Source organism: Gobio gobio, assembly GCF_949357685.1.
Source record: "Gobio gobio genome assembly, chromosome: 18".
In the NCBI taxonomy this organism is placed as follows: Eukaryota; Metazoa; Chordata; class Actinopteri; order Cypriniformes; family Gobionidae; genus Gobio; species Gobio gobio.
In genome coordinates, this window is record NC_137111.1 from 12,381,017 (window position 1) to 12,407,593 (window position 26,577).

Below are 26,577 nucleotides of genomic sequence, written 5' to 3' on the forward strand. Positions count from 1 at the left end.
GAAGAATTATATAATATTGGTTAAGTTAATCTTTAACATCATCTAACAGAATATTATAAAAGAAGATGACCTCAGTACATAAAGCATGTCATGTGTTTTCAAGATCATTGATCCAAAGACTTTGCAATATACACTATATTGTCAAAAGTTTTAGGACGCCTGCCTTTACATGCACGTGAACATTAATGACATCCCATTCTTAATCCATAGGGTTTACTATGGAGTTAACTATAACAGCTTCAACTGTTCTGGAAAGGCTTTCCACAAGGTTTAGGAGTGTGTTTATGGGAATTTTTGACCATTCTTCTAGAAGCGCATTTGTGAGGTCAGGCACTGATGTTGGACGAGAAGGCCTGGCTCGTAGTCTCTGCTCTAATTCATCTCAAAGGTGTTCTATCGGGTTGAGGTCAGAACTCTGTGCAGGCCAGTCAAGTTCCTCCACACAAAACTCACTCATCCATGTCTTTATGGACCTTGCTTTGTGCACTGTTGCGCAGTCATGTTAGAACAGGATGGGGCCATCCCCAAACTGTTCCCACAAAGTTGGGAGCATAAAATTGTCCAAAATGTCTTGGTATGCTTAAGCATTAAGAGTTCCTTTCACTGGAACAAAGGGGCCAAGCCCAATCCCTGAAAAACAACCATCATAATTCCCCCTCCACCAAACTTTACACTTGGCACAATGCAGTCAGGCAAGTACTGTTCTCCTGGCAACCGTCAAACCCAGATTCGTCCATCGGATTGCCAGACAGAGAAGTGTGATTCATCACTCCAGAGATTAACATTTGATGCTTTACATCACTGCATTACATCACTTGACGATGTGAGGCTTGGATGCAGCTGCTCGGCCATGGAAACCCATTCCAAGAAGCTCTCTATGCACTGTTCTTGAGCTAATCTGAAGGCCACACAAAGTTTGGAGGTCTGTAGCTATTGACTCAGAAAGTTGGCGATTTCTGCACACTGTGTGCCTCAGCATGCGCTGACCCCGCTCTATGATTTCTACCACTTTGTGGCTGAGTTGCTGTTGTTCCCAATTGCTTCCACTTTGTTATAATACCACTAACAGTTGACCATGGAATATTTAGTACTGAGGAAATTTCATGAATGGACTTATTGCACAGGTGGCAACCAATCACGGTACCACGCTTGAATGCACTGAGCTCCTGAGAGTGACTCATTCTTTCACAAATGTTTGTAGAAGCGTCTGCATGCCTAAGTGCTTGATTTTATACACCTGTGGCCATGGAAGTGATTGGAACTGGAGGGGTGACCCAATACTTGGCAGTATAGTGTATGCTTGATATAATTTGGTAGTCTAGTTCGAACTGCAGCAGTTCTCACTCTTTTTTTTACATTTAAATGAAAGGGAAAAATACATACATGTTTATATTCTAAACTTTATTTCTTTATCATTGTTCAGTCAATCTAGTGCAAAGGTGTGGCACTTGTTTAGGTTTCGTGCTTATGCATAAAGGTCACTTAAAAATAATGACATTTAAAAAATGTACGAGATATCTTCGATAAACACATTACTTAAATAAATAAATAGAAATATGGATAAACGTGCATATCAACAAATACATTTATAAATAAGTAAATAAATAAATAAATAAACAAATCAACCAATGTGGTCCAAATGCCAAGATGAAAAAAATATAAACATTAGAATTAAAAACAGCTGTTTTTGTAAAGTCTCAGCATTGCATAAAACCAATAACTTCAACAAAAAAAGAAAATAAATTGTAAAACTGGGACATAAAGAAAGTTACTAGCAAAACAAAAAACAAAATGACCAAAAAGATGTTCTTTGTGCTTTCATTAGCATGTTAGAACAATTTGTTTGTCATAAAAATACATACTGTACATGGCATGCATGTTCAAAAGATGCTAATAATGCTGGCACATTAAAGACGCAGCACTCTCACCATGAAATACCAAAGCATCTTCTACTAACTTCTACATGGCTCTAATTAAAGTGTCTGCAGCAAGTAGTAACAATTTTTGTATGACTGGGTTTCCGACCGTCCGCACACAGTTTGGGAACGATAAATGTGTGATCTTTGCTATAAAAGGAAATACTCCATGATGCTACACTCCAGAGGTTCATACGGGGTGGCACACACACACACACACACCAAAAAAAAAAACCACGCAGCATTCTGAAAGATCTGTTTTTTGAGCACTGACAGCTGTGATGTTTGCATCTGGCCCTCATCAATCTCCACATCAGCGGTGTCACTTGACAGATCATTTGTCTCTCTTTGGAGAATGATGTGACACTCTGTGGTCAATCCAATTTTTCCACTCAGCTCCGGATGCTTTGGCGGTCATCTGGTACCTTGTCCGAAGCCTGGGCGGGCACTCTGACATTTCTTAAAGCTGTTGACGCTCCTGTGTCTGGCCAGAGTGCTATAGACGAGTGGATGTTAGTCTTTTCATGCCTCTTCTCTGAGCCAAACTGGAAGAGAGCACTGGTTCCAATTTTGGGGCCTGAGGTGATCGATTCAAAGCGGAGTACGTGGCAGCCATCGCCCCCTAGGAAATGATGTCATAGATTGAATTAATATATCATGAATTATACGGTCAAAGCATTAGTTGAAACCCAAATCGTGCCAAGTAGTATCTGTGACAATTCAAAGTGACAGTTAAAATTTGTACGCAACACTTGTTAGTTGTCTAATGTTGATAGTTGCCCATGTACACAAGGTTGGGGTTAAGGTCCATTCACACAAAGGACGATAGATATAACGTTAACAATAAAGATAGAGTTCTAAAAATCATTCTAAACATAAAATAATAACAGACTACACACCACAACTATAACGTAGTAATGGGCAATTTGGAAACATCGCTTCATGAAGTTTCGAAATCCTTTGCGAATCTTTTGTTTCAAATCAGTGGTTCGGAGTGTGTATCAAACTTCCAAAGTCACGTGATTTTTGATTTAAACGAGGCTTTGTTACATCATAACTCTTTTGAAACGTTTCAAAATGTCAATGGTTCTAGCTTCTGGCGGACCGCCTTTCTTATTCAATGTACGGAAAAAGCGTAACCTGCGGGACGATGAGTGTTTTGAACCGCGAGAGGCTTCGTAAGTTGAATCCAGAAGGCGGTCCACCGGAAGCTAGATATTTTACTTTATAAAGTTTTAAATATGGATATATTTCTTACAAAAAACGCATCGCTTCAGAAGGCCTTTATTAACCTCCCGGAACCATATGGATTACTTTTATAATGGATGGATGCACTTTTTTGGTCTTCAAATTTTGGGCTGCCATTCACTCATTCATTATAATGCTTGGAAGAGCCGATTCTCAGACTCTGATTGTATTTGTCTGAAAGAAGAATGTCATAGGATGGCTAGAGGGTGAGTCAATTATGTGACAATATACATTTTTGGGTGAAAAAAATTGACCCAAAATTGACCGTATTTACTTTGTTAGTGCACATTTTACACAGAAAAAAATTTTTTGTCATGGTAATCTTTAATCAAAATCAGAAAATATGCTTCTGCTCTGGAAAGGCGTTCCTTCTCTGGTGACGTCGGTTTGACGGCTTGGGTTGAATATCCGTAACCACTCCCCTCCAACCGTCAGTCTGCTATGAGCGAAGAATGGAGAGGAGGTGTGCTAAAGTAAAACCCTGCCCTCTATTCAATATTCCGTTTCACTTGGAATTACGACATGACACTGAAATAAAGTCGGTTGCAACTTCCTGTTCACAGAGACTTTAAAGTGTAAAACATTTTTTTTCTTTGGTACATTTCTCTAATCATCCTCGACATTTGCAAAACAGTAAGTGCATTTCTCAAAACAATTCGTACAAATAGAAAAACATCATGGGTTACCTGCAAAAGCCAGTCTCCTGCTCAAAATCCTTAGTTCATCTCTCAAAAGTAAATATCTGTGTCAATGAACATGTCAGTGCCATCAGAATGACAAGTCCATTGTGTACAGATAAGACAGTCAAATTGCTTAGTCATGTTGTCAATATAACAGTGTACTCTGGAGGGATGTTCTGATGTAAACTATGGCTAAAGTTTTGATGACAATTATTGTAAATTGTAGGTTACACCTTAGTGTATGTTGAAGTTTGATTGCAAGAGACTGGACAAGATTGACATTTATGTTTTTACTGTTTGTACTGTAATTGGTTGACATACCATGTCATTGCGATACAGAAAGGAAAAGACAGCACTGCATAGCACAAAGAAGAAAAAAAAAGTAGAAATGTGAACATAGGACAATCTCCTTAGGGAAAACTGTACATGCAGTGCTGTAGGAATTACAGTGCAGTCTTCCTACATCTCCTGACGCTTCTGTCTGTTGGCCCACAAATTCTCATCCACATCACAACAAATATCTTCAAAAATAAAAGTTGGTCCCACTTTATATTAGGTGGCCTTAACTACCATGTACTTACATCATAGCATAAGTACAATGTACTTATTGTGTTCATATTGTATTGCAAAACACTTTTGCTGATATTGAGGAGGGATACGGGTAAGTTTAAGGGTAGGGTTCGGTGTAAGGGAAGTGACAACAGTTTAATTATAAATGTAACTACAGAAATGAATTACAGATGTAATTACATGCAGGTCATTTTTAAAATGTAAGTACAATGTAAAAACATGTATGTACACAATAAGTGCATTGTATCAAATTATTAATTTAAATGTAAGTACAAAGTAGTTAAGGCCACCTAATATAAAGTGGGTCCAAAAAGTCTAAAGAAAATGTATAGAAATATGCTTGACATATTATGACAACTTGTTCAACCATTTTGCATGTAAAGACTTATGCTACGAACTAATGCCTAAATGTTGTGGGGGGTGAGACTATTCAACAGAGACCCATTATAATACATTTTGATCAACATGAAATAAGCAATTGATAATGTAGGAAAGAGAATTGTACATAATCATTTGCATGGATGTACCAAAGCATTTGCAACTTGTTCAAAGAAATGAGAAACTTCTTGATGAGCACAAGTGACACAATGATGTGAAGATTGAACAGGTAGTTTTGAGAATTTCAATTCTGATCTGAGAAATGTACCAAAGCGACTGAGAAAAACTGTAAGATGTAACAGAACATATGCAGTTTTACAGGAAAACATGAGGTGGCAGTATTGCACTTTAAAAGTTTCAAATCTGGCAACAGATAAAACGCAGCAGCAGATGGGAGGACAGGAGCAGTACCTTCACTAGTTGCACGTCCTGTCTGATCAGCTGACTCTGAGATAACTCATCGAGGTTCACTATCCAGGGATGTCTGAGAACAAGAGGTGCCGTCAGCCGCTGATGAGGGTCCACATGTAGCATTTTAGTGACAATGTCCTGTTCAAAGATGACAAAAAATATTATTAGGATATTTTTGTTTTGTTTTTTTAGAATCATTTAGATCCTAATTAAGATTAGGATTCACAGCTGATAGTAAAGACTGAATATGTACATTACTACTTGGCCTGGGCGATATACCACATTCATACAATTATGCATTCACTATTATATTGCTAGCAATATTAAATTAAGCAATATTGTGATGTTGTTAATGTGCTTTTACTCTGTAATTAGGTTTCCTAAAGAGCGTTTCGTCAGACTAGTTTACCAATCCGCCTCAATATAGTAATAGAGTTGATAGGTTCATTTCTGTAAGTTAATACGGATCAAATTCAATAAAACGATTCAAAACGATTTGTTTGTTTCATCACTCAAAAATGATCACGGAAATCCTGCATGGGTTTTATTGCATTTTTATTGTATAAATAACCTATCTACATTGCTGTCTACACAAGTTACACTAGTTAAATGATTGTTAGGCTGCATTAACTAAGTCAGCCGGAACCAGGAACACTTCCCATGACAACTGATTTACTAGTTACATCATAAAAAGAATGGCATCTATGCTAATGTTAGTCTCTCTGTTTATCCCGAGGTTTACTGCAGTCAGCCGGATCCGGGCCGTATCCAGATCAGATGGTGGACCTGCGCCCAGACATGACCAACGCATTCCTGAAGTGTCTGCAGAGACCGTGTCAATTAGACGCCCCCCTGAAATTGCCTCATCAACATCCTCAATAAACCCGTCTCCGGCGTGATGACTCCGATCTTTCGAATATTCCTATCTAATAATTGCCTCATCGACACGGCATCCTCAATAAACCCGTCTCCGCCGTGATGACTCCGATCTTTCGAATATTCTGATCTAAAATGACTTCTGATCTGTAATATTGCCAAAATCATAATCATATACTGTTTGTTCGTTGGCCAGAGGAGAACTGCCAGCCTGACTGAGCCTGGTTTCTCCCAAGGTTTATTTTTCTCCATTATGCCACCTGATGGAGTTTGGTCGCCTTTGGCTTGGCTTTCTCAGTTGGGGACACTAAATATTCTACTAAATATTCAAATACATTTTCAACTAAATTACTGATCTGCCCGCATTGTCACTATGATAATTGAAATGAGCTGATGACATCACCGTTTTCTCCAGAGCGGCTGTACAGCCGAATCAAATTATGTTGCATTATTTTCCTGTTTAACACTGTGAAGCTGGTTTGAAACAATCGGCATTGTAAAAAGCGCTATATAAATAAAGGTGACTTGACTTGACTGTCTATTACTGTAAACGGTAATATTGATATACACTACCGGTCAAAAGTTTGGAATAATTATTTGATAAAAAATATGGTAAAAAGTAGCCTAGAAATCTAGACGCAACCTGGCGGCAGAAAATGTATTTTGCCACGAGTGTAGTCTAGCAACTCTCGGTAGACCTGGGAGCTGGAAAAACCAAACTCTGGTCAGGCCAATCACAGCGTGTGTAGAGTCGGTGGGCGGGCTTAACATAATGACGGCACGTCACGGCAGAGTTGAAGAGGTTCTGCGTGCTACTCGTAAACAAAGAAGCTGACGAACAGCATCTTTTGAATCGGCTTTGGCCACGACTCTGGAAGACTTGGAGTTAAGCTTTTCTTTGAGAAAAGAACAAAGAACGGCACTGAAGTCATTTTTAAGAAAAGAAGATATGTTCGAAGTTTTGCCTACCGGATACGGCGAAAGTCTATCAACTAACGTTAGCTCGGCTTCACCTTCTTTGCTCTGGTTGGTTGTAGTGCTATCCTATTGCATGCAGAGGGAATTTGAAAGACAACCGTTTATCCCGCCCCTCGGATTGAGCCCTGCCAATGGTGAGTTCCCAGACCCAACATCTTTATTCCTGTGATGGCAAAGCTGAACTTTCAGCATCATTACTCCAGTCTTCAGTGTCTCGTGATCCTTCAGAAATCATTCTATAATGATTTGGTGTTAAATTATTATTAATTATGTTGGTACTCTATTAATAATAATGTTTCTTATTTTTACCAATGTTGAAAACATTTATGCTGCTTAATATTTTTGTGAAAACCATGATACATTTTTCTTTCAGGATTCTTGATGAATATGAAGCCTTTTGAAATCTTTTGTAACATTATACATGTTTTAACGGTCACTTTTGTTCAGTTCATGGTTTATTCAGAAATATTAAGCAACAAAAACTGATTTTAACATTGCTAACAATAAGAAATGTTTCTTGAGTAGCCAATTAGAATGATTTCTGAAGGATCAAGTGACTCTGAAGACTGGCTAAAAACAGGAATAAATTACATTTGGAAGTTAATTCTTTATTTTAAACTGTCGATCATTTTTCACAATATTGCTAATATTGCTTTTTTTCCATGACAAAAATCTTAATTATTCCAAACTTTTGACAGGTATTGTAAATAAATATAAATCTAAAAACGATTAAATATCTTTGTTCATTTTGTGAAAAGAAGCATGGAATACATGTCTTGATTATTTTTAGCTGGATTTTATGTCTTGTATTAAACAACAGAAATAATGTTGTTAACAAACCTATTGAATATTGTCAAAAGGAAAAAAAATATTGGTCATTTTGGTTTATTGGCTATATATCGCCCAGGTCTAATCACAACATGCAAAAATAAGAAAGCTGACCTTGGCTGCCTCAGACACTGTGTCCCAGTTGCCTCCTGAGAGGGCAAATTTCCCACTGCCAATGCGAGCCAAGATCTCCTCTGGTGTGTCGTCAGGGCCGTTAGCGAAGGGCGTGAAACTGTGGGACAGATTGAGTGCTGAGTGTGTGAAAGAACTTGTGAATGTGCCCTTTCAGAGAAAGGGTGAGAAGAGAAAGAAAAGAGTGGCTTTTTTTGTAATACCCCCATTTCCACTGAGTTATTTTTAGCGTCCACATATGGCTAGGAAGAGCAAGATGAATTTTTTTCAAATGTTCTGATTACACAGAGGTTTAAAGCTCAATCCATAGTCAGGAACATTAAATTGAGAGTGCTGCTTGGCTTCTGATAGCTCTAGCATTGTGTTCAGTACAATTACTCTGTGACTTGACCCGGCTTACCTAGTAATCCCCTCCACCCTGCTCTAGAAATGAGTACCCTCATCCGGGCAATGGGAAAAAGGAAGTTACAGGGGTTTGATTTGTTTGTGTTGATATGTCACACATCATTTTGTACAAAATTAAGGCTGTGCTCTTAGGTCATGTGGCTAGATTGATTTGTATTGAAACGATTCTGATGGTAGAAAGTAGTTAGCTTACATAGATCATGCATAGATGAATACTGTCAATTCATTTAGACAACGAATAGAATCTGTTCATATTTAGATTAGTTAAAAACATGAATAGGTGCATGTCACAGTTGGATTAGATCAATCAGGTATAATCATATATATTTATTTTTTAAATATTACTGGTTTTCTTTCTACTGCTTTTGAAAGTGAGCTTCTAACTATATTACTGTTGTGTAAAATTGTTAACTATCCGGTTTGGGCACAGCTACTTATTCATTAAAATTACTATTTTTCCACATATTAGAATAACAGTAAGGTCACAAAATAGTCACATGGGAATTATGTACCACATAAACAAATCAAATATTTCATAATCGAGCTTCTGCAATCTTTTTCTAGCTTCCAGCTCTGCTGGAGCAGATGAGGTGCATTTTGGGATGCTTTTTAAACACTAAAAACAGATTCACGCTATAAATGTGATGACTCTGTCCTTTTCCTTCATTATCACAGCTATTTAATTGTCTTTATTAAAATTACTGTATAACTGGTTTTTCATATCATGAGAAACAAAAATTCTGACAAATGTGTACAAACTTTTGCATTGTAGTATAGACTATGATTATGTATACTTCATACACCGTTGAAAATACTTTGTACCGTTTGTACTTTTATACCGTTCTAAACTTTGGGGCCAGTAAGATTAGTAAGATGTAAGATGAAAGAAGTCTCTTATGCTTACCCAAGCTTCATTTATTTGAACAAATATATTGTGAAATATTATTACAATTTTAAATAATTCTCTAATCTTACATAACATGTAATTTATTCCTGTGATGGCAAAGCTGAATTTTCAGCATCATTACTCCACTTTTCATTGTCATATGATCCTTCAGAAATCATTCTTATAGGCTGATTTGCTGCCTAAGTAACATTTATTATTATTATCACAATTGCAAACATTTATCACACGTTTATTCAGGATTCTTTGATAGAAAGAATGGCATTTATTTATAATTGATTTTTGTAACAATGTAAGTCTTTACTGTCACTTTTGATCAATGAAATGCATTATATAGTAGTATTACATATATTTTCAAATAATAATAAAAAAAGATCTTACTGACCGCAAACTTTTGAACGGTAGTGTGTATATAATATATAACCATAAGACTCAACTTACCCTGCCAGCATGGTGTAAAGTAAGATTCCCAGACTCCAGATATCACAGGCGGCATCATATCCCTGTTTCTTCAGGACCTGTATGAATCACAGGTTTGTTGTTGTAAATTTGACAACATATATACCTATTATAAATATGGTGCTCTTAGTACTAATCTCATAACTAACAGATCATCAAAAAACACATTTTTTTTTTTAACATTTCAGCATATTTTCAATTATGTTAGTACAATACACAAAATGGGGGATTTTATGGTACTAAATTATATTTATGCAGTAGGTATAATCCATTTACTAACTTTTTAAGCATACACCTGCATAAGCATAAGCATGACATGTTCTACTTAAACTGTCATAAATCTTGAATTCTTTGAAGCACAGACTTAAGTTTGATGTCTTTTTAAAGACAAACTTTTTATATGAATCTTATATGAAATATTTAGCAAAACACATTTTAACTACGTGAAAATCAAAAGTTGTGTTAAAAATTTGAGCTTAAAATCCATTTGCTTTCAGTAAGATTTTCTGTCAAAATTGACCGAAAGGCAGCAGAGGGTTAAATAATTGTACATGTGTATGAAATTTCACAAACATTGAAAAATTCAGGTTTTTTTTGGATTGATAAATCATGACAGCACAGAAAAGAAAAAATGGATCAAAAAGTACCTCTGGCGCCACAAAGTTTGCAGTGTAGCACGGTGTCATGAGCAGACCATTTTCAGCCCTTAACTGTTTGGCAAAGCCAAAATCACAGATTCTGATGGACTCTGGGTCGCCTGTTTCATCGACATACAGGATGTTACTGGGCTTCAAGTCTCGATGCACAACCTGAACACAGAAGTAAAAATAATGTTGAAGCAAATTCTACAATGTGACAATTGAATTTTTTTGTAATTTGTTGTATTAGAACTTTTACGGTATATTTATCTTCAGTAGCAACTGAACAACTAACAATTTAGTGTCCCCTCTGTGACCACATGCAAACTGACCCCCTGTGAATGCAGATACTCCACAGTCTTGGTGATGGTGCAGAGCACAGCTGAAGCCTCTCGCTCAGAGAAGCACTTCTGCCGCAGGATCCGGTCCAGCAGCTCTCCGCCTCTCATCAGCTCCATCACCAGATATACAAACTTTCCATCATCATAGACCTGCAGCACACAGCACAGCGTTCACTCTCTCTGTCACATTGCAGTGATACAGCTTTCACTCACAGACATCAGCAGACCAGAGGGAGCCCAGGAGGGCTTATGTAACCGAGAAACATTTTGTGAAATTGGATCAATGGTAATGCAGGTTAACTTGGAAAAAAACAGAAGGCTTTCATTAGTCCATTTGCTAATTTGAACTAATTACATATATTTATTTCCTGGTATGAAGAATAATTTTTTTTCACCCAATTGATTAGACATTTCTCAAAACTTAAGGGTCTCTCCAAGCTAATCACACATTTTCAGACCTAAATTTATGAAATGTATGAAAATTGGCATCTATTGAGGGTATGCACATGATGTCTCAGTAGGAGGTAGGTTACACCCACTGAGTAACAGCTTTGGTGTTCAGCTTGAATGCAGTAAAAGCACACACACACACACAAAAACATCTGAAATGGGAAAGAGCTGTGCAATTGACTGAACAAATAGATTCAACAAGTGACCGGAGCTATCTTTTTACAGACTGCCGAAAGCAACAGAAAAGAGAAGTAAATAGATCAGCAAATGCAATTCCCAGAAACAACTGGCAGCGAAACGTGGATTTGCAGTTACTGTTAGTGTCAGATATGTTGTATTTTGTGGTAAAATCAAACCCTAGGTATAACCCATTTCAGATGTTTTTGTGTGTGTGTGTGTGTGCTTTTACTGCATTTTATTGTTTTGACAACTCATCAATTATATATTTACCATCCTATATTCAGCGTAACTGTAAAATAAAAAGGTCAGCATTTATTAAAAACAGACATTATTGATGTGGCAAACAGGGCGAGGCTGAGAGCTGTGTGAACGGAGCGAGGCCAGTGGCACGAGTGTCAATCCATAGTTTTCACGTGTCGTCACACGCTTATAGGAACGCCCACCTGGAGGGCAAAACAAGGCTCTCCTCCATTGCGCGCTAGTCATTTTTACCAGGTTTGTAGTCAGTATTAATGCGGTAAGACAGTGATATTAAAATACCAAATTCAATATACACCTTATTGATGTTGCATACTTTGTACAGGAAAGCAGACGAACACAGAATATTAGTGCAACACGAGGTTTCTCGTTATGTGTTTTCCCCATCGATACCCATTATAAAGAAAACACGTTGCGTTCATATTCTTGCCTCATCTACACGCCTGTATATAGTATGCATCATCAAAATGGTGTAAACTGAATTAGATCTTTTAATATCACTCTTTTAGTACATTACGGCACTAAGGATTCTTTAGCCTGTCGTCAGTTCACCCTCCACCTGCTGCTTTATCAGCTCTATAACGTTTTACTGCGTAATTAATCTGTGTTTAAAATTAAGTGGTGCAACAACTCGATTTAAAATAAAACTCATATCAACAAATCCTTTAAACTTTGCTTAATTTAATCCTTATTGATGCAGCTCACCCTATAGTGTTTTTCACGTTAAGCGTTTTAAAAACGTCCCGCTGTTTTCAGTGATTGAAATACTGCAGCAGGTGCTGTATATGGATCATAAGTGCCCAAAACGTGCACCTTGTTCACATATTTTTGTTTTAAAATGGAAATTTGACAGGCTTGTGCTGTAGTTCTATGGAGTTCTATGGCGGTTTTGCCCTCCAAGGCTCCGCAACAGTCACGTGACTGAAAACTTTGGATGGCTGTGTCCGAAACCTGGAAAATGCTGCCTTCGGAGGACACATTTCAAGGCACCAAGGCACGTCCGAATCTAATGTTAGCTCCACTTCCTGTCTCCTGAGAGACCTTCATCTGATCAATTTTTGAAGGCAGCATATTTGTATCCTTCGCTGCCTTTGCTGTCCCACAATCCTGTGCTTTCCATTCTGTGACAGTTGAGCTGGAAAAAAAGATGGCGTCAGCTGCCTAGGTTCTCGGACGCAGCCAATGAGTGTCACCTGTGTGCCACACCAGTCTTGAGACCCACGGAGGAGCACCGGAAGGATACAAGGAGGAGTAATGACAGTGCATGATGAGAGGGGACCAGGATTGGACCTTATGTTGTGTTTTATTATGTTTATATGCGGCAGCCGTCCATGAGGCATTGCCGCTTTACTTTTGTTTTGTCGCTGGTTTATTTTTGATATTAAAGTTTTATGTCAAATGTTCGCCGGTTCCTGCCTTCTTCTTCCCTGAGCATTTAACATCGATACATTGGTGCCGAAACCCTGGAGGAGCGCATTGTCATAGAGCCCTTGCCGCTGTGGCAAAATGGTGGTGCCATCGAGTTGGATTGAGCAGAATCTGCCGCCAAGTACACTCGAGGCGGTGGAGCTGGAGGGCTCGGCAAGGGGACAGATATACTCGCGTTGTATAGGAAGCGTTGCCAATGGGGATATCTGGGCCTGTATCAAGCCATCAGCATGTGGAGGAGCAGGTGCCACAGGAATGGGGCCTTGCTGCCGGACGGCAACACTGACAAGGAGGAGCCATTGCCATCCATCAGGGAATGGGGGAAGAATAAGGTCGTCCACTTGGGGCATCCAGTGCCACCGTCAGGCATCGTTCTCCCATCTGGTTGAGGACCAAACGGCAGTGCATTTTGTGAAATGGACCGTCCTTCTGTCTCCTTTTCTCTCACCTCATCTGTCGTTATTCCCAGGTGATGCGGCCGCCGTTACAGGGGAGTAGAGAGCAGTCTTGAGGGTCCCCCCCCCCCCCAGCCTGCAAGGGGCGATGGGAGTGTGTGGCAAGCAGGGCGGGGAAAGCAAAGCAAGTTTTGATAGATAGATAGATAGATAGATAGATAGATAGATAGATAGATAGATAGATAGATAGATAGATAGATAGATAGATAGATAGATAGATAGATAGATAGATAGATAGATAGATAGATAGATAGATAGATAGATAGATAGATAGATAGATAGATAGATAGATAGATAGATAGATAGATAGATAGATAGATAGATAGATAGATAGATAGATAAAAAGAAAGGAGCACAAAGAAGTTCTAAAATAGATTCAATTTACACCGCAGAACTGCGGTGTGACAATATTAGCAACCAACAAATCCTGTCTTGAATTACGACCAAGTGTCAAGTCAAGTCAAATTTAATTGTATAGCGCTTCACAATACACATAATTTCCAAGCAGCTTTACAGAAAGTCATAAGGTCCATGATGCCTTAGTGCAGTCACAGCCGCCGCAGCACCTGGGGGTAAGGACAGACGAGGCGAGAGAAAAGGAAACAGAAGCATGAGGAGAGAGAGGAAAGGAAAAAAAAAATATTGGTCTGGTTCCCGGACTCACTGCCGCTCGGTCCTCAACCAGCCGATCGGCTCTCACTCGCAGTGCCATGCAATGATACTGGACGCTCCTCGGTGGACGGCTCGATTCTCCTCCAATGCGATGCGACAGCAATGGCTCCTCCGGTTGAGGGCAGCCGGCAGCGAGTCCCTTGTTCCCTGTCCCTCCCCCATCATGGTGGACAAGAGCAGGCTCCAGCCTCAGCTAACAGGAGCGACTCCTCCACTCCCTCTCAGACAGCAGCCACCCCTCCTTGACACAGGAGCACGGCAGCGAGCTCTCCGTCCTACCTGGTCTTCTATCGCTCCACCAGCACCTTCACCTTAGGCAGCCATTGGCGGTCACCGCTCCTTCACGCTGCCGGACCTCCTCCCACAGCAAATCCCTCCTTCCTCCCAGGTTTCGGCACCAGTGTAATGAGGTTAGAGTAATGGGGAAGAAGGAGGCGGGAACCGGCGAACGTTCAATTACTTTAATTGTATAAAATAAATAAACAATGAAACGTAAGTAAAGCGGCAATCCCTCACGGACGACTGCCGCACAAACATAAACAAAACACAATGTAAAATCCAGGCCTGGTCCTCTCGCCTCCTTCACTGTCGTCGCTTCTCCTTTTATGTTTCCAGAGCTCCTCCGTGAGAGATAAGAGATACGCTCATTATCAATCACGCCACTGGCCTTGCAACGTTCTCATGGCTCTCTGCCTCGCCCTTCTTGCCACACCGATTCCTGGCCACATGTCAATGTCCATGAACCACTGGTTCTTTGCAAGTTGTTGCAAGCATCATTGTCACGTCCAAATGCCTTTAATTTAAGCAGATACACGTTTCCGCAGTTTTCCCTATTACAGTCATGTTGCAGGACGTTTTGCCTGAGGGGGCGTAACGTCAATGCATACCCTCTCTATTGACTATATAATATATTAAGTAAATTAGAGCATTCTGGGAAATGAAACCTTCTTCTACTATGGTCCATAAAATGTAAGTGAATTTAATAACATATATACAGGCAAAATAGAAATGTATTATTGAAAACTACATTTTATGAAACTGTAAACCTCTATTAACCTCTTCATGATTAAATAATATATCTTCTTTAGATCTACAATCCAACATAAACTAAAGATAAAAAAAGTTAAAAATTGTTAAATCCATGAGCACAGTTTAGAAACACTAAATATAAATTACAAAACTGTGGGCACAGATTCAATTCTCAAAAACAGTCAACTACTAGTAGAGGGTCTCTCTAAAACTAAAGTAGCATTTCTTTCTTATTTTAAATTGTGACTCACATCTTTTAGAGTAATGATGTTTGGGTGCTGGCCGTATCGCAGAAGAATCTCAATCTCTTCAGACGGGTCCCTCTTGGCTCTGTCAATAATCTGAAATGAAGTGGGCTGGTCAAAGCGGTGTCTGATAAAGCTTCGACTGACACTGAGTGATGCTGTCCTCTACGACAATTCATCAAGAGGCTCTTATGAAACAGTCTCTGCTGTTCACTAAATATAACTATGCACTGTGTTTTGTCACTCAGAGAGCATTTAATGGAACCCAATGATTTTAAAGAGTAGATTTTATACTTACTTTAACAGCATACTCCACACTGGTGATTCTGTGGACACAACGTTTGCAGACTGAATATGCTCCAATGCCAATATCCTCCTTTAACTCATAGCCGTCAGTGAAATGAATGTTGTTTCCATGAAGTTGCTGCATTATAAAACAACAACACACATTAATATACTGATTATTTATTTAACATTACATTAACTATGGACATGTTCCACTAACTTTTGACAACCAAAATGTTTTCATTTCGAACAATGTATCTATTGTCTATTGCAATATAATCCAGTGGCATTCATACATTTTAAGTGTGGATTCGGTATCCACTGTAGTGAACGATTGAGCCCCAAGCAACTTTACAGCACACAGTAACTGTCCTCCAGAAGTAACCTGAGGTTAAGTGTCTTGCTCAAGGGTACAAAGATCATAATTGGCATCTCCCTTGGGGGGGTTGGACCATACAACCTTTCACTTACCAGCCCACATCTTTAACAGCACCCCATATTTCTGAAATTGACTGAAAATGTCACCATCTGGTTTTCTGCAACACAACACCTCTTATTTTTAAATTTAAGACAAATGTAAATGTACAGACATTCATAATATTTATATATAATTTAAAAATGTACCATTGGCTTTGTTACAATGTTCAATTATATCACTGTAACACTTTTTTTTTTTTACACAAAACTATGGCCTGTCCCAACAAAGAGGTCCCAGAGATCTGGACCTATTTTCTCCAAGGTGAATAATAAAAGTTTAAGATGTGAAATAATTGCCTACTAATAACTGTACTTAGTCAGGTCAAAAACACCATAGACAAACTTTTAGTCAACTTTTTATTGGCATATTTTACAAAAATTTACATTTGCCGATATGGCTCTGTTCTATGTTCCCCATCCTTTTCATGAGCTCCATGAAAAGCCAAGACAGGGAACAGCAGCAGATCTGGGGAAAACCTCCCTTTTTTTTTTACTTGGAGGGCAGCGAAATCCCCCATTTAGAACAGAGTATGTATCAATGACAACAGAATGACATTGATTAAGTTAAACACAGTTTAAGGAGGAGCTGGGGTGGAGGTGGGTTGCAAAGCAGCGTGCAGCAGAAGCAGCCAAGCAGGCAGACTGAACTGAAGCTACGCTTAAGTAAGGCACCCTGTTTGAATGTTGCCAATTGAGTGCATAGGAATTGGATCAGCTGATATGGGCGGGGTTGGAATTTTTCCAATCAGCTGATAGCGGAGCTTGACTACGTGGCCTTCCTGAACTTACAGAATGCTTGATTTTAGTGCTGCAAAGATAAAATGCCAAGACTTTCTCGTCTGTGCTGATCAGCGGTCTAATATGAGCATTCAGCGGTCATCAATGACTGAAATGTCAATTAAATCATGACCGATAGTAATGTCCAAGGATGCAAACAACTCATCTGAAGCTGTTTTCAGCACATTAGGCATAAGATTGAGAATGACTGTATGCATATTGTGAATGAATTGTTTAGCATTTCAACTTTGTTACACTTTTCTGATAGACTTTCAGTAAATTCACTTCTTGTTCCAAACCTGCATGAGTTTCTTTCTTCTGTTGAACACAAGATATTTTAGAGAATGTTGGTAATCAAACAGTTGACGGTAGCCATTAATACCATGTTGGGGGGTGGGAGGGTTTACCAACATTCTTTAAAATATCTTGTGTTCAACAGAAGAAAGAAGTTTGGAACAACATGAGGGCGAGTAAATGACAACATTTTCATTTTTTGGGTGAACTGTCCCTTTAAGTGTGTTTATAGGTTGTGGTTAGGAGGACAGTCATATTGAAATATGTTTGCTATGATATAAATTTGTTAACAATTTTTTTCTTGATTCCTCTAATTTTCTCAGTTTGACAAGAAATCCCCATGTGTCTGCAACCTTTGTATATTAATATACCCATATCTGGTCAGTGTTTAAAATTTAAAGGGATAGTTAAGCTAAAAATATAAAGAATGAATTGAAATTGAATTGAAGTGAAAAAGTAGTTTTTTTTTTTTACTTTGTGAACTTTTTCACTGACTGAGAACAATTTAAAAAGTCTATTTGTACATGGCTTAAAGCAATTGTTATCAAACATTTTGGCATCCAGATATCTTTAAAAATTGACGTGTTTTTCAGGGGAATCAATTTTTTTCTGAGCAAGCTCAGTTTTGACCTCTGTGATTCTAAAACCCTGTGGACGGCAATGCATAGAACCTAAAATCATTTTGCTGCCTTGCTGTAACAGTGGCTATTTCAGACGAACGAAAGTAGGATCCATATACAGCAAACATTTATTCAAACAAACATAATCAAAGTAAATCCAGGCAAAACTGATAAAGCCAGACACGATCAAAGAAAGCAAACACAACTGACAACAAGCGTACACACGTAACATCCATAGACGGACAAGACCTGACAAAGAACACAGGAACCACAGGAGTTTAAATACAAAGGGGCAGACAAGCTTAACAAATTTACAAGACACACCTGGGGAGACTAAATCAACATGAAAAACTAAAAAGAAATACAAAATAAAGCACAGGAAACACTTCAACATAAAAGTCCAAGGACAGACACAGAGCACATGTGACAGAGCCCCCCCTTTAAGGAGCGGATTCCAGACCCTTCACAAAAGAAAAACTCCAGGAGGGCGGTCTCGGGGGAAGGATGGAGGGAAACAGGACTAGGACTGTGGCATGGGCAGTCCTGGGCCGTGGATCATGGCCGGAAGCCATGGAGGCAAAGGCCGTTTAGGGGACCATGGTGGCACTAGAGGCTCAGGAGACCACGGAGGTGCTGGAAGCTCAGGAGACCATGGAGGCGCTGGAAGCTCAGGAGACCACAGAGGCGCTGGAAGCTCAGGAGACCACGGAGGCGCTGGAAGCTCAGGAGACCACAGAGGCGCTGGAAGCTCAGGAGACCACGGAGGCGCTGGAAGCTCAGGAGACCACGGAGGCGCTGGAAGCTCAGGAGACCACGGAGACGCTGGAAGCTCAGGAGACCACGGAGGCGTTGGAAGCTCAGGAGACCACGGAGACGCTGGAAGCTCAGGAGACCATGGAGGCGCTGGAAGCTCAAGTGACCATGGAGGCGCTGGAAGCTCAAGAGACCATGGAGGCTCTGGAAGCTCAGGAGACCATGGAGGCTCTGGAAGCTCAGGAGACCACGGAGGCGCTGGATGCTCAGGAGACCACGGAGGCGCTGGAAGCTCAGGAGTCAACGGAGGTGCTGGAAGCTCAGGAGACCATGGAGGCTCTGGAAGCTCAGGAGACCACGGAGGCACTGGAATCTCAGGAGACCATGGAGGCTCTGGAAGCTCAGGAGACCATGGAGGCTCTGGAAGCTCAGGAGACCATGGAGGCTCTGGAAGCTCAGGAGACCATGGAGGCTCTGGAAGCTCAGGAGACCATGGAGGCTCTTGAAGCTCAGGAGACCTTGGAGGCTCAGGCAGTTCAGGAAGCCATGGCGGTTCGGACCCTTCAGGGCCAGCCTCCATGGATGGAGGCACTACTAGCCTCCATCTTCTTGGGAGGCACTACAGACTCAGGAGCGAGTACAGGAGGGACAGGAGGCAGTGTCCTCTCTGGACTCGTGACAGGAGGCGGAGTCCTCTCTGGACATGTGACAGGAGGCGGAGTCCTCTCTGGACTCGTGACAGAAACCCCTGCTGGCCGCTGGTCAGTGGCTGGAGCCATCTCTGGCCTCTGGTTAGTGGCTGAAGCCATCTCTGGACGCTGGTTAGTGGGTGGAGCCATCTCTGGACGCTGGTCAGGGGCTGGAGCCCTCTCTGGACCCTAGACGGTGACTGGAGACGACGCTGGACCCTGGATGGTGACTATGACAGGATGAGACTCTGGACTGGCGGGTACTGCGGGAGTGCAGTGTTCCTCTTCTGCAACTCCCACAGTGAATGCAGAGCCGCTTACCTGAAGGTCATAATCAAGGAACTCACTCAGTGACCCTCGAGGACCATCATGGATGAGTTTGCATTGAAGCTGGTTTTTGAGTCATTAGCAAAAAAAAAATCTATCAAAACAAAGTCCGGGAGGTCATCGATAATAGCAATGTTCAAAAAGTCTCTGATGTTGTCCTCGAGTGAGTGAGTCCCTTGGCGTAGTCAAACAATGGTGACTGCTGCTGGATCCATCTTTGGTCAGGTCTTCTATAACGGCGGCCGTTTCAGAGGAACGAGAGTAGGATCCATATGCAGCAAACATTTATTCAAACAAACATATTAAATGTAAACTGATAAATCCAGACACGATCAAAGAACACAAACACAACTTACAAAGAACGCAAACACAAAGAACGCAAACACAACTGACAAAGAACGCAAACACAATTGACAACGACCGCAAACACAACTGACAATGACCGCAAACACAACTGACAACGTAAATACACAGGGGCAAACAAGCTTAACAAATTAACAAGACACAACTGGAGAGACTAATCAACATGAAAAACTACAAAGAACTACAAAATAAAGCACAGGAAACACATCGATGTAAAAGTCCAAGAACAGACGCAGAGCACATGTGACACTTGCAAGCACTGCTTTTTCCTTCAAGAAATACAAATATAGTCTTCAATGCTTTGTAACAGTGCATGGAGAAAAATGTATATTCAGCGGCTAAAAGTGAAACAGACATAAATACTTTTAGATATGCAAACAATCAACAACATATTCAAGTGAACGAAACACTTCCTAAAACCAATTCACAGCACAGGTTTAGAAATCTTCTACAAATAGCTGCACTCATGCATCTTCATGAGCCCTATCAGAGTAAGTTAATATCGTATGCCTGGCAAATGCCACATCAGATCAGGATGATTCTAGACAACGGCACCGCAGAACAGATATCCGCTCGTGTGCCAGTGTGTCCCCGCCAATCAATACATCTCATTCCGGTCACTGCCATGTCAGCTCAGACACTTCAATAAAGCAGCTCTTCAGGTATGAACCATCTGGCAGAATTAGTTCAGATTATGTAACACGGGTCTCTTTTTTCTTTCTCTTTCTTCTCATTTTGTGCTGTGCTACACAACGCTACTTCCCCAAGGAATAGGTCTGAATCGACTGCATGCTCACAGCCAGACCAAGGCTAAATGAATACAAAAAAACAAATCACTTTAGTGAAATATTGATTGTTTCTCATCACTTGTATCATCGTGACCAAAGAAACACAATTTCTACATTTTCTGAAGGAATGGAAGTGATTTTTGCCAGTGTTGTGGGTGGTTACTAAGGTACTGCAATGCAGTTGCATTTCACAATGCAGTTACTGAGGTATTTTGAGTCACTCAGTTGCTAAGGTTTTTATTGCTGTACTTTGCTAAGGTAGTTTGAATGATTTTTAGAATAACATTATGCAATTTTTTTTTAATGTTGTTATGCGGTTGTGGATGGTTTCCACAACTTGCCAGAAAACGATTATCAGAGTCCTGCTCACCTGTACAATGGGGTTTACAGAGATTTGCTTGATCTCGACCAAAGGTTGTTCTTGACCCAGGTTAGAGGCCACAAAGCTGAAGCCACGGAAGAGCTGGTGTGCGTTAGCGCTGGGTGGAACACCCGGTGAGTCTGTGGACACATACAGATAAAAATATACATAGAACGGCAACAAGGACACAGTCTCTCTATGAATGGAAACACACAATTGATCCCATCTGAGCAGTATGAATAGTATGCATTATGTGGCAGGACCCGAGGGCTCTTGGTAAACAGGTTCTGCTGTTGCAGTTCACTCTAATTTGTTCTCTCCATGTGCTTGCTGGGCACAGACTGTTATGTAAGAATAGTTTCCAGCTCGCTGTCTATCACATTGTCTCTGACGCTTAAAAGCGTACACTTAAAATGATTCTTCCAGCCATTCTTTAAATAAAATGGCATATGAGAATTGCGTGTGTAATCTGAAAATCAACTGCAATTTGCGTCACCTGTCGGTGTGCGGGATGTAAACTCAGGATCAAAATGAAAGGTGTCCTCTGGTCGGCCCACTGCTGGTTTGAACGGAGGCTTGATTTCTCGTCTGTACAACTTCTGTTAACCAAGAAGACAGAAAGCCCACATAATGGTCATAATTTAACCATTTAAGACATACTCTAATGCTAAGGGTTTTATAGATATACTGTATATATATATATATATACTTACATTCCAGTCTATTGTTGCAAAAAATATATGCCGTTTGATTTCTTCCACTCCATCAGGTCCTGCACCTGCAGAACAACCAGAGGACAAACATCCAATCAGGTAACAGGTTGCATGGATATTTTATTTTTATATTGGGATGAAATGCCTCATAAAACAAACATCTCCTAAAACCCATCTGTCACATAAAACTATTTAAAGGATGGGATTCCCATGAAACATCAATCTGTGAGTCAGACAAGTGTTGAAAGCACTCTTCGAAAATCCTCTATAGCTCTGTTTCCCATCCTGCTTGATGTAGCTAACCTTTTAAACCCCCAACAAATAGGAATCTAAAAATGCTGTGCTATAGCGCACAGACAAGGGATCAATGTTTTGCTGGTTAGCACAACCCAGTTAGCCTAACATCTGGCTGTAAAAAGCATCTTCCACTGTTGACGGTGGTCATGGCTGAGCTCATGTTTGGCTGTGATTCCTATTCTCATTGTAAGAGTGACTTCTCTGATTGGTGGATCTCTCTTCAGGGCTAAGGATAGTGTAGTTTTCAGCAGGAATTTGACAATTAAACTGATTGGAAAATGAAGCTGAAATAAGGGTGCAGAAGCATAATTCATCGCTTAAAGGATAAGCTCAACCATTTTCAATCAGCATTATATTATTGCAATGTCATAGTATATGTAAAGGAACAATGTGTATTCTTTCTCCATATTACCTGCACCTACACCGTCCAAGCATAACATAATGACCACCTTCCTAATATTGTGTTGGTCCCGCTTTTGCTGCCAAAACAGCCCTGACCCGTTGAGGTATGGACTCCACTAGACCCTTGAAGATGTGCTGTGGTATCTGGCACCAAGATGCTAGCAGCAGATCCTTTAAGTCACGTAAGTTGCGAGGTGGGGCCTCCATGGATCGGACTTGTTTGTTCAGCACATCCCACAGATGCTCGATTGGATTGAGATCTGGGGAATTTGGAGGCCAAGTCAACACCTCAAACTCGTTGTGCTCCTCAAACCATTCCTGAACCATTTTTGCTTTGTGGCAGGGCGCATTATCTGCTGCAAGAGGCCACAGCCACCAGAGAATACCGTTTCCATGAAAGGGTGTACATGGTCTGTAACAATGCTTAGGTAGCTGGTATGTGTCAAAGTAACATCCACATGGATGGATGGCAGGACCCAGGGTTTTCCAGCAGAACATTGCCCAAAGAATCACACCTCCGCCGGCTTGCCTTCTTCCTATAGTGCATCCTGGTGCTAAGTGTTCCCCAGGTAAGTGTAAGTGTAAAAGAAAACTTGATTCATTAGACCAGGACACCTTCCATTGCTACGTGGTCCAGTTCTGATGCTCACGTGCCCACCCTGCTTTCGGTGGACAGGGGTCAGCAAGGGCACCCTGACTGGTCTGCGGCTGCGCAACACACTGCGATGCAGTTCTATCAGAACCAGCATTAACTTCTTGAGCAATTTGAGCTACAGTAGCTCATCTGTTTGATCACGCCACACAGAACAGCCTTCGCTCCCCACGTGCATCAATGACCCTGTCGCCAGTTCACCACTGTATCTTTCCATGGACCACTTTTGATAGATACTGACCACAGCAGACCGGGGAACACTCCACAAGAGCAGCAGTTTTGGAGATGCTCTGTCGTCTAGCCATCACAATTTGGCCCTTGTCAAACTCGCTTGTCAAACTTACGTTTGCCCATTTTCCTTACTTCTAACACATCAACTTTGAGGAGACAAATGTTCACTTGCTGCCTAATATATACCACCCACTAACGGGTGCAGTGATGAAGAGATAATCAGTGTCTTTCCCTTCACCGGTCATAATGTTATGCCGCTGGATTATGCAAAACATGTCACAGCTCCAGGGCTTTTGTTAGAACTAGATATAGATCATCTGTAATTTTTACCGGAGGAGGTGAAAGGTGGAGGTGAAAGCGCGCTGCAGACTGCAAATTGAGTTAAGGACCTATCAGCCTGTGTCATCTAGAGTTTCATGACAGAACTTTGTATATCTGGCCATTGGTAATTTACTCATTTAACAACCTCAAAGCTCATGGTCCTCAAAAGCTCTTGTCCTGATAAGTTAATATATGTTATGGCTAAAACAAATTCTCTCTGAACAAAATGAATAGGATTTTTTGCTTCCGGAAACCTACTTTTGCGCTCCACTGTGCAACACTATTCAGTCTCATTAACTATTCCATGATAACATGCATATAAATGATTCCCTTTCATTTTTAGCATTCAAAGTATGTTAGTAGTCATAGTCATACATGAGTGAGTCACAGGACTTGGTTTGGATGTATGCAGCTTATCAGAGACAGAAGAATATTAAGCCATGGTCAACATTGGGTCTCAATGGCATTTATCTCTGCCTTATAAATTATGGATAAAATGATTCCCCCAGCTAAATCTAATCTCAGCTTGACAAACATTCAGCAGCAGCGTCTGGAAGTCTGACTGCAGTCATTCACGCAGGAAATCATCTCTGACTAAAATGAGATTCATGCCCACTGCTGCTGTCATAAGAACAATGTACAATCCTATGTTCAACTAAAAGAGGTATCACTGTGACCAACATCTGATACATTTATTGAGCTAAGCGTTTCATATTATTTACACTATCCCTTCTGGAAAAATAGCTTAATAGCCAATTTTAATGGTTTAAGAATAGTTTTGTGCACTAATCAGCTGACCTTCCAGGAGAACAGATTGGGAGACCAACTAAACCAATACAGATAAGCGAAGAACTAAAAATACTAAACTACCATGGCTGGATTAAGATGGTCTTCTTGAGAAAGGATGGAGGGCAGGTGAATAACATATTTGATATTGTTAGTTATGCACAGTAGCCTTACCTAATCTATTGGAAGGATTTCTTTTGAAGAGAGCCCGCAATAAACTCTGGACTTCAGGGCTAAGGAACTGCGGCATGCCCAGTTTTGCCCTGAGAAAAAAAAAACAACAACCATTAAATCTGTTACTCATTTCTGAAAATAAATGAGACTGTGATGCACAGCCACAAACATCACAAATCATCTTGACAGATCCATTAATGAGAACAATTTATTACAAATCTTTAAACAAACAAAAAAAGAGCCTTTCAGACAATACACAAATACAACAATAATTCTTACTTGAGAATAAGTGCCATGGTCTCTTTGCGGTCTTTGCCTTGAAATGGCAGGGATCCAGTCAGCATTTCAAACTAGGCACAGTAATAGAAGCATCAGGCTTTGCTCTAGCAAGTTTATTTACGGATGGTACAATAATTGTGTATTCAGCACTGCTTCACAGTATCAGCTCATACTGAAACCAAATCTGTCTTCAGTCAGCATGCTTACTCTGTAACACTTTTCCCTGTGAGTGAATTCATTTTAAGAAGGGATATGGGGAGGATATTTGGAAGTGAGCTATAGTTAAATGGGCTGCAGTTTTTAAGTGAGATTCCACAACAATGGATCCATCAAACATCGACTGAGACTAGTCCAAATCATACTTATCAAGTCAAATGTATTTATATAGCACTTTTCACAATACACATTTAGCAGATTAGAACTCTGTGATAAAGTAGTTTATAAACAGTTGATAAAGTAGAACTTTTAATTCAATAAGAATTTACCAGTTGTTTCAGTCAACAGTCAGTATGTCCTGCATTCACTCACAAACTTTTTAAGGTTTCTGTACTACAAAAAGCCACCCACATCAGGTTGTCATGTTCCAAACTCACATCTTTGGCTGAGCCAATTGTGATTTGTCAGCCCAACGGGTCAAAATTTGCCTGCTTAGCATGGTCCAACTAGTCCCTATTGGTAGATTTGGTGGGTGCTGCAAAGCAGAAATTACATTCTTCAACTTTAAACATTTAATTTGAAGTCTCCCCCTTTTAACTGTCTTTTAACTGCTTTTTAAAGTCAGGTGTTGTATCCATCTGAACTCTTGATACTTATAAGTGTACACCTCTTCAAAAGTTATTTGTTCCAACAATGGCTGTGAGTCACTTGCTGCGGAGGAAATGGAAATTCTTAAAGGACGTACCCTCATATAGAAGCAATTACCAGCAACAGCTCAAGGCAATAATAACTGGTGTTTTGCTGAAATAGATCCTTTTGGCATTAATAGAAATATCTGTGGCCCAGTGCTGCAGCAGAAGATATCCATTGAAGTCCTTTATCTAGTGAGGAAGTGTCCAATCAATATATAACTTTTAGACCTATTGCTAACAGTATTGTTAGCAACCCCAAAGGTTAGCAACTCTTGCTAATGCTGTGTTCCATTCAAAGTCAAATTTGGGATATTCCCACTTAACATATGGTGACCAGATTTCTAAACTAGAAACCAGGGACATTTCCTAATTCTGTGGTCTAAATATTATTAAAACCTCACTTGTTATGACCTACGAATGAACAAATTGAGACAATAAATACAAGTGTTCTGCATCACCTCGATGCCAGACCGTTTGTGAACCTTGTTCATGTTTTGGTCTTTTATGGTTTTTGTTTCGGTCTCCTCTGCCTTTTGTCCAGCTCACTGATTTGACTTTGATGGCAACCACAGGGACGAACTGGTTTTCTACCTGTTTGACTCACTGGTGTTGCCCATAGTGTTGGGTCATCCTTGTCTCTGTCAACAATCATGTTACCT

The 26,577-nt window shown here is 40.3% G+C and overlaps 1 protein-coding gene across 1 annotated transcript in view; it reads right to left on the reverse strand.

The window, feature by feature from the left end:
* Positions 1–1,382: 1,382 nt before the first annotated feature.
* rps6ka2 (ribosomal protein S6 kinase, polypeptide 2) overlaps positions 1,383–26,577 on the reverse strand; it is a 69,726-nt gene continuing 44,531 nt past the window's right edge. Inside the window, exons 9-21 of the mRNA XM_079843153.1 lie at positions 25,071–25,141; positions 24,792–24,880; positions 21,929–21,993; positions 21,712–21,814; positions 21,225–21,355; positions 15,780–15,905; positions 15,488–15,577; positions 10,756–10,914; positions 10,433–10,594; positions 9,768–9,844; positions 8,000–8,117; positions 5,204–5,341; positions 1,383–2,538 (exon numbers count right to left, since the gene is read on the reverse strand). Of these exons, the coding sequence (XP_079699279.1) occupies positions 2,413–2,538; positions 5,204–5,341; positions 8,000–8,117; positions 9,768–9,844; positions 10,433–10,594; positions 10,756–10,914; positions 15,488–15,577; positions 15,780–15,905; positions 21,225–21,355; positions 21,712–21,814; positions 21,929–21,993; positions 24,792–24,880; positions 25,071–25,141 (1,455 nt within the window). The 3' untranslated portion in view covers positions 1,383–2,412. The remainder of the gene's footprint in view (positions 2,539–5,203; positions 5,342–7,999; positions 8,118–9,767; positions 9,845–10,432; positions 10,595–10,755; positions 10,915–15,487; positions 15,578–15,779; positions 15,906–21,224; positions 21,356–21,711; positions 21,815–21,928; positions 21,994–24,791; positions 24,881–25,070; positions 25,142–26,577) is intronic.